At 68.3% G+C, this 8,826-nt stretch overlaps 1 protein-coding gene across 1 annotated transcript; it reads right to left on the bottom strand.

Annotated features, from left to right (window-relative positions):
- Positions 1-567: 567 nt before the first annotated feature.
- On the bottom strand, positions 568-8,669 carry GAS2L1 (growth arrest specific 2 like 1). Its single transcript, XM_040582625.1, has 7 exons — positions 8,620-8,669; positions 6,800-7,453; positions 4,684-4,791; positions 4,314-4,410; positions 3,703-3,993; positions 3,464-3,525; positions 568-2,572 (listed from the first exon to the last, which is right to left on the bottom strand). Exons 2-7 carry the CDS (start codon positions 7,442-7,444, stop codon positions 1,379-1,381), a joined length of 2,397 nt encoding a protein of 798 aa, XP_040438559.1. The 5' UTR covers positions 7,445-7,453; positions 8,620-8,669; the 3' UTR covers positions 568-1,378.
- Positions 8,670-8,826: the final 157 nt, after the last annotated feature.

Raw genomic sequence — 8,826 nt, 5'->3', positions numbered from 1 at the left:
TGGGGTGCCTGTACTGGTGTGTGGTGCCCTGTGCTGGGGGGTTGTGGAGCCCCCTCCCAGCTCCTGAGCCCCTCCTGGGGTCAGGGACAAGTGCAGGCAGCTGGGGACTGCAGGGGACATCTCTCTTTAGAGACCCCAAAGTCACAGCAGGATGGCCAGCACCAGCAGGTCTAGACCCCATGGTGACCCACACCCGTGGCCACTTTGGGCAGGGGCAGAGCACGGCTGTGTCACCCCAGGGTGAGCAGCCTTCTCCCACGGGGCACTTTGGCTCCAGGCAGCCCCAAGGGCTTTGGGGACCTGGAGGGGTCCCAGATGCAGCCGAGGGGTCCCCAAGACTGCAGTGGGGTGCAGAACATTGGGGTTTACCCTCACTCCAGCTTTTCCCTCCACTGCTCCCAACTATCCTGGGACCCAACCTCTCCCAGAGCCCACCTTCCTTGGGCTCAGGGTGTCCTGCATCCCCCCAGCTCCTCACCCCGGCTCCCCCTTGGCAGCTCCAGCACCCCCCCCACCCCCACCCCAGGGGGTCTTACACCCCCAGGACAGATGACTGGACACAGTGGGTTCAGCTCTGTTGGTCTTTACTGGCTTGGGGGGACATGCGGGGCTGGGGGGGGAGCCCACAGTGGCCTGGGCAGGGGACTCGCACACAGCCCTGTCCCACGTTAGGGACATCAACACAAGCTACGGACAGTGCTGCTGCTGGCCAGGGGCTGCCGGCTGCTGGAGAGAAAAGAGTGACCCCCCCCCTGCCCTGAAATACAGGTTGTGACATCAAGCTGCATGTCCCCGAGTCATCTCAGTTGTGGAGAGAGGAGGAAGAGAAGAAAAAGAAGAGAAGGTAAGGAGATGACTAGAGAAAGTGGCCAAGAAAAGAAGAGAAGGCCAAGAAGAGAAGGTGGCTGAGAAGACGAAGACAAAGCCAAGAAGGCCAAGAAGAGGAAAAGGTGGCCAAGAAGAGAAGGCAGCCAAGAAGAGGAGAAAAGAGGAGGAAACCAAGGAGAGGAGAAGAATGAGGAGAGGCAAAAAGAAGAGACAAAGATCAGAAAGAGCTGGCTGCTCTCCAGCCCTGTTCCCAGGCACCCAGGACGCAGCTCTCTGCTCCGGCCACCACCACCACGGCCACACCACGGCCACCTCCTGTGGAGCTGCTCCCCATGGGGCTGGGGCACGTCCCTTTGTGCCTGGCCCGGGGCTCCATGCAGGACCCCATGCCACCTGGCCACCAGCCACCGTGGGAAGGGTCAGCGGCCATCGCTGCGCCGGGGCCTCTGTGCAGGTGCCATCGCCAGCAGCAGCTCCGCCATGTCCCCAGGAGGGTGCTGGGGGCTTCTCCCCATCCTGCCTGCCGCCCGTGGCCACCGAGCTGGGCCCCTCACGGCCAGGCATCCTCGTCCAGCCCCTCGCGCTCCCGCGGGGCCCAGGCGGGCTCCAGGAAGGAGGAGAGGACACTCTGCAGAGCCCCCCAGGGCTTGGGGCTGCCGGTGGGGGGCTGCGGGGGGGCCACCCCATAGCCCCGTGGGGTGGGGATCCTGGAGGGCTTCTTGTGGGGCTGCGTGTCCAGCCGGGGCTTGGCCCAGGGGCGCAGGGACGGCGTGGGCGACGGCTCGGGAACCTGGGAGGGGGCGTCCACCACGGCAGGGGGCTCCTCTGTCTCTGTCAGCTCATCCTCCCCCGGCGCCCAGTCGGTGTCGGACTCGGGCCCCCCCCGGGTGTCCCGGGTGTCCCAGGAGGCCGGGAAGCAGCTGCTCTCGTCGGAGGAGCTGGAGAGGGTCGGCCGGCGTCCCGCACCCGCCATTTCGGGGGCCACCGGCGGCAGGGGGCCGACGCCGTTGCCGCTCCGGCGGCCATCCTCGGCGGGCGGCCCGTGCTTGCCGAAGACGTTGAGGGAGGACGAGGAGGAGCTGGAGGAGCAGTAGGCCGAGTCGGCGGCCGTGCCGGGGGGCGGCTGTGGGGGCGCGGGGGGGCTCTCCCCGTCCCCCAGCTCCTCCATCAGCCGCGTGTTGGCCAGGAATTCCTCCTCCAGCCGGCGGAAGAGCTGCTGCTCCTGGCCGGGCTCCAGCCACAGCGGGGCCCGCAGCCGCCGCACCAGCTCCTCCAGCTCCCGCTGCAAGGCCTCCCCGGCCCCGCCGCCATGGGGGGGCTCCCCGGGACCCCCGCCCCGCCGCCCCCCGGCACCTTCCTCCAGGGAGGAGCGGCGCGGGGTGGGCGCGGGGCTGCGGGCGGCCGGGCGGGAGGGGGTCCGGCTGCAGGCAGGGCTGCTGGCCCGGGGGGGGGGTCTCTGCCCGTGCCCAGGAGTGCTGCCCGTCCTGCCGCCGGCTGATGAGCAGCAGGGGCTGGGGGCCAGGGCGGCCATGGCTGCGGGCACGTGGCGCGGCACGGCCGGGCCCGTTGGACACCCACGAGCGGCCGCGCTCCTCTGGAGCTGGGTGGCCGGCCGGGACCCCCCGGCTGGGCTCTCGGCGGCGGGGGGGACCCCCGTCCCGCAGGCCTGGGGGGGCCGCTCTGTGCGGAGGAGGCCGAGGAGTCGCTGTCGCCCGAGCAGCGGCGGGAGCGGGTGGGAGCGGGGTCACGGTGCCTGGGGAGGCATGGAGAGGAGGGTCAGGGGGGCTGGGGGGCTGTGCGACCCACTGCACCCCCCATTGCCCCCCTTGCATCCCCCGTTGCCCCCGTCCATTGCACACCCCTATTGAACCCCCTATTCCCCCATTACCTGCCCACTGAACATCCTATTCTGCCCATCGCTCCCCCGTTGAACCCCCTATTCCACCCATTGCCCCCCCACTGCACTCCCCCACTGAACCCCCTATTCCCCTCACTGCCCCCATTGCACACCCCATTGAAGACCCTATTCTCCCCATCATCCCCCCACTACCCCCCAGTTGAACTCCTTATTCCACCATTGCCTGCCCATTGCTCCCTTCATCGCCCATTGCCCCCCCCATTGCACACCCCCACAGAACCCCCTACTCCCCCACTGCCCCCCCTTGCACATCTCCATTGAACCCCCTGCTCCCCCATTGCCCCCATTGCACACGCCCCCGCCCCTTCCCGCCCTCCCAGCGCCGCCAGGGGGCAGCCCGCCAGGCCTGCCAATCACCGCCGGGGGCGTGGCTACGTCAGACCCCGCCCCTCCAGACGCTGCGCGCACTGCGCCTGCGCGTTGGGGCGGCGGGAAGAGGCCGGGAGCCTGGTGGGGGGCGGGGGGGCTGTGGGGACCCTACGGCTGCGACTCCCAGAGCAGTGGTGGCGTGGGGCAGCGATGTGCTGGGGCTCTACCAGGGCTGCCTCCAGCACCGAGGCAGGAGGAGTTTGCCCCACGGGCCTGGGGCTGAGGCCTGCTGTGGAGTTGGGCCTTGCCGTGGGGCTGAGGCCTTGCCATGAGGCTGGGCCCTGGCTGTGGGGCTGAGGTGGGACCTTGCTGTGGGACTGGGCCCTGTCCGAGGGACTGAGCTCCGGCCTTGCTGTGGGACTGGGCCCTGTCCGAGGGACTGAGCTCCGGCCTTGCTGTGGGACTGGGCCCTGGGAGGTGGTGGGGGTTTCCCAGCTGGGCTGGGGCCTGGGAGGTGGCGGGGTTTCCCAGCTGGGCTGGGCATCCTTCCACTGGCACAGGGTCACAGTAGGCTGTTGTTCCCCCGCCCCTCCCACGCAGCACCCATGGGTGCCTTACCTGAGCGTGCTGGCTGCCCGTGGCTCAGCAGGGCTCCTTGAACGGGCGGGCAGGGGAGCCAGCCCACCCCGTGGGGGCAATCCCTCCTGCTTGCTGCTGGATGGTTGCTTCGGGATGCCTGTGTCCCCGACACCCTTCGGCTGGTAGCTGACCCGCTCTGTCCTGGCATGACTGCTGTCCCCCCCGCCTGAGGGAGGGACAGCTGCACGGGGGCGGCGGGGGGGTGCTGGGGCTGGCGGCGCGGGACGCAGGGGAGAAGCTGCCGGTGCCGGTTTTTTGTGGGGAGAAGCCCGGGGCACGGGGCTGGGGTAGGCGGTGAGCTGGAAATGGAGATACCAGGTGGTTTGGGGGGAGTCCCTTGCCACCCACCCCACCTTCATGCAGCACTGGCACCCAGCTTTTCCCGACAGGGTTTCCCAAGCTGTGGATTCATCGCCTTGTCAATTAATTGGCCGGAACCCTGCCTTTCCTCACTCCCCTTTCAGCCGGATCAGCACCCAGAGCAGCACAGCCCCAGGGAAAGGAGCTCCACAGCTGAAAAAGCTGGGAGCGGTGAAACGTGGTGAGATGGGGTGGCACCAGCAGGGAGTGTGCGTTGGTGGGCTGGGAGGGGTGGGTGGGGGTCCCCAGAGGCACTCACTGAGGGAGGAGCAGCGGCACGGGTCATGCTTGTCCAGGTAATGTTCCAGTGTGTCCCAGCCGCCACCAACACGCACCATCACATGGCTTCTCAGCACCTGTGGACAGCCCAGTGCCCCGTCACCCTGCTTGTCCCCCAGGACGTGGCCAAAAAGCCACCCCACTCCTGGGTGGGGGCTACGTGTGCTGGCTGTGAATGGCCCCCCAGGTCCCCGGCGTGGGGCAGCTTGTGGGGAGTAAATTCAGCTCAGGGCCCACCCCCCACCACAGGGTGGATGGGCCCCCACTGTGCGGAGGAGGGGGGGAAGGAGGAGGGGGGGGTCCCGATGTAGGGGGGGGGATGATGCGGTGAGAGATGCGGTGGCTCTTACTCGGACGAAGATGAGTGTGCTGGAGTCGCCCACTTTGTATTTACCCTCGGAGACCTTGACCATGGGGAACTGGGAGGGGCAGGAGCAGCATCCCAGGATCTCCCGCACCTGTGGCAGAGAGGGGAGGGTCAGTGGGGCATGGACCCCCAGCTGTAGGGCCAGCCCCTATAGATAGGTGCAGGCAGAGGGGCTGTATAGAGCCCACAGAGAGGAGCTGGCTTGGTCCTGGCCTCTTGGCTGGACCCCTGCGGTGGGGATGCTGTGCCCCCCGAGTCTGGCAGCTCCCCTCCTGCCAGTGCTTGCTTGAGGGGGCAGGCCGTGGGCAGCGCGCTGCCTGTACCTGCCGGGAAGCAGCTGGGTGGGCTCCTGGGGAGCCCCAGGCGGTGGGGAGCACCCCCAGCACTCACCCACCGTGGGAGAGGGGCCTGGGGGGCTTCCCACGGCCGGCCACCCCCGAGCAGGCTGAGAACAGGCACAACTCATCTCCCGCCAGCCTCGCTCGCTCTCTGGAGCCCACCCACTGTGGGACCCCCAGGTGTGGGCAGCTCAGAGCCACCCCAAAACTGGGAAGGAGGAGGACACCCCCCCTCCAGCCCTGCTAATCCCAGAACCAGGGGGGATCCCCCCCATCAAGCACCCCGCTGTGGGGCAGGCACCTCCAGCACCCCACATCCACCAACAGGAAAGGGTTTAACCCCCCCCCCTCACAACATTTAACATTTGGCACCAATGAAAAGCCCAAGGGAGGATTTGGGGGGGCCGGCCCGGGGACCCCCCAGCTGCGGGGCTGCTGGGCAGCACTGTGCCCCGCTGCCTGCCCGCCAGCTGCCCGCTCTATCTGGGGCGGCTGCCCTGCCCGCGGCCTGGCCGGGCTGACGTCAGGGATTAGGCAGGGAGCCACGGGGGAACGTGGGGACGCGGCCGCATCCTGCCCTGGCCTGGGGTGGGACGCAGCGCTGCCTCCCTCACCCCTAAATTTTGGGTTTTCCTTAGATTCCTCTTTTTTTTTTTTTTTTCTCCCCAGTTCTGCCTTTCTGTCCATCGCAGGGGTCCAGCCAGGGCAGGATCCGGCCACTCCGGTTCGCATCCGGGGCAGCAGCTGGGTGGCCAGGTCAGCCCCAGCCAGGGGGAAGCTGAGGGCCGCAGTGAGGGGGGCTCCTGACCCCACTGCCATCCCGTGCAGGGGGGACTTGGGGACCAGTTGGGCCAGATCCTGCACCGTCAGGCTCCTCCCCGGCTCCAGCACTGCCCATAAAAGCCGATGGCAAGGAATTACGCAGCCCAGAAAAATGCAGCTGGGGCTGGCAGCGCCCAGCCAGGGGGGTTTGGGGGGCAACAGTGGTGGGGGGGGTACTTTGCAGCGATGCAGGGGCGGGGGAGGGTGCAGGATGCTCCCTCCCCTGCCCTGAGTATGGTGGCTGCGGGACTTAATGAGGAATCGGGGTTTCAATTAAAAAATGGCTTTGAGCTTAGGGAGTCAGGGGAGGGCAGACCCCCCCGTGTCCCCCCCATCCCTGTATTAATCCGCTGCCTCGCGCGCGGGACGGATCCTGCACCCAGCCCAGCTTTAATCCCTCCTGAGCCTCCCGGCCCTGGGGGGGCAGGCCCTGCACCCCGGCTTGTCGGGGGACACTACCCGCCCCCCACCATCTCAGCATCCCGAATTGTGGCTGTGAGCAGCCAGGGTGTCCTCATGTCCATCTGCCCATCCTTGGGGACACCAGTGCCAAGGTACTGGGAGGAGGACCAGGACTGGGCAGGAGCAGGTTCCTGGGGTGGGGACCACTGCGGGGAGGAAGTGTCGGAGGGGGGGTGGGGGGTGGGGCTGGGGGTGGGGGTGGGAGGTGACACCCATCTTCCCACTGTGCTTATGGCCACAGCCACCAAAATAACCCATTGGGAGGCTCCACGGGGCACAGGTCCGGCAGGGCTAGCTGAGGACCTCCCACGGGCCACCGAGAGCCTGGGTGGGTGGACAGAGAGGACCTCCTTGGGGGGCCATAGAGCAGCCGTTGGGCAGACAGAGAGGACCTCCTTGGGGGGCCATAGAGCAGCGGGTTGGGTGACCAGTGAGGCCCTCGCCCAAGCATGGGGCTCCCGGGGGAGCGCGTCTCACCAGCTCATCCAGGTTCTTCAGGTCACAGAGGGCAATAGGCCGGGCCCTGCTGGGGTAGGTGGGCACCTGGGGGTCCCGGCTCTCCTGGTGCGTGCCCAGCACGCCATAGGCCATTTGGTCCCTCATCTCCTCCTCGATCTCCTCCTCCATCTGGATCAGCATGGGGGCCAGCATGCCGAACTTGGAGCCCCTCCTGGCCACCTCCAACAAGCAGAGGACAAAGTTCTTCTCATTCTTCTTCAGCACCAAGTCATTGGTCTCAAACATGAGGACGTCCTGGATGCCAAGGTCCTGCCGGCACCACTGGATGAAGTTAGAGACGTTATCCCGGGCGATGAAGGAGCCAGGCACCACGTTCTTGGCTTGGAAGACAACCTCGTTCTGAGGGACACGCATGTGGGCGGCCACCTCGGGGTGCCGCTGCTGGAAGTCCAGGGCAATGCGGTTGACGTTGTTGGCGTGTCGGCAGAGGTGGCAGCCTGTCTCCAGGCTCTCCAGGAAGGTGTCCACCTGGATGTCCAGGTCGTAGAGGGTGTTAAACCACTCGGCCAGGTCCTCCTTCATGGCCTCCAGGTACTCCTCACTGGAGCGGAAGGGACGGATGCTCTTGGAGGCGGCCGACTGGATGTGGCTTGGGTCAGCCATGGTGGGGGCCTGTTGGGGGGGCAATGAGGGGCATTACAGGCAGACGTGGGTGGGTGGGCAGCAGCCCACAGACCCCCACAGCTCCCCCTGACAAAGCAGTTTGCTGCCCAGTGTCAGTCCCCCCTCTGGTGACCCCTCCGTGCCTCAGTTTCCCCCATCCCTTACCCCTGGGCAGAAGGGTCCTGTTCCCCCCTGCCAAAACCTGCCTGTCCCCTGCCAGGACCTGCAGCACTGGCACTTCATGTCCCCCCGTGTCCCCCCCGCCCCGTGTCCCCTCTGCCCCCCCTTCATTAATGAGTCACTTGTCACCAATGCCCACCTCCCAGGCCCCTGCTGTGGGACTGCAGCAGGAGAGCCCCCCCCCCCCCAAAGCTGCCCAGTCATGGTGGCATGGTGGGTGTCACCACCCTGGGTGTCACCGCCGTGGGAGGAGGTGACACCCCGAGAGATGCGGTGTCCCCACGGGTGGCCCATGCCGGGGACAGGGACCCTCCCCACCGCTACCAACCCTGAGGGACTGCCCCTGGGGGGCACTGAGCCCCAGTGGTCAGTGATGGGGGGGGGGGGGCTGGCACAGCACATGGGGGTCTCCTCCTGCCCCTGGGGGGGGAAACAAGAGCTGGGGAGGAGCCCAGTGCCCCCCACTGCTGCCCCCCAGCCCCACACCCCGGGGGGGTCCCTTCCCTTGGGGGTGTCCCTGCTGCTGGGGGGGGCACGGTGGGGTGCTCCACCCAAGGGCAGGGGTGGGGGGTGTCTCCTGTGCTTGGTGTGGTGTCAGCCGGGGGGGCGGGGGTGTCCCCTTCCCGCAGGGGGGCTGGCTCTTTTGGGAGGGGGGGGATCTATACCTGGGGGGCCTCTTCCTGTGTAGGCTGTGCGGGGGGGGGGGGCGTCTCTTTATTTGAGGGGTGTCTCTGCTGGGAGGGGGTATCTATGCCCGGGGGGGCCCGTCCCCTGTGTGTGGGGTGTCCCCTTCTGGGGGTGTCCCCTGCGCGGGGGGCCGTGCCTCGGGCGGGCGGGCTGCCGGGGCGGGGGGAGCGGGGCAGCACCTGCGAGGCAGATGCCGACTTGTGCGGGGAACACGCGGGGGAGGGACACGGGGGGACACACACACGGAGGGGGGGGGGGCACGGGGACAGGAACAACCGCCCCCCTCCCCCCAACCCCCCCGCACTCACCGCCGGCTCCGCGCTCCGCTACCGCCGGGCCGGGCCGCGCCGCCCGCCCGCTCCCCGCGCCGGGCCGGGCCGCGGCTGTGAGCGCCGGGGGGGCCCCGCCGCCCACCGGCCCCGCGCAGCCCCCGCCGCCATCCGCCGCCGAGGGGCCGCGGCGGGGCGGAGCGGAGCCGGGAGCGGAGCCGGGAACGGAGCCGGGAGCGGAGCCGG

Source organism: Falco naumanni, chromosome 1, assembly GCF_017639655.2.
Source record: "Falco naumanni isolate bFalNau1 chromosome 1, bFalNau1.pat, whole genome shotgun sequence".
NCBI classification, from domain to species: domain Eukaryota; kingdom Metazoa; phylum Chordata; class Aves; order Falconiformes; family Falconidae; genus Falco; species Falco naumanni.
The sequence above is the reverse complement of the archived record's forward strand: the minus strand, read 5'-3'. Positions and strand labels throughout refer to the sequence as shown.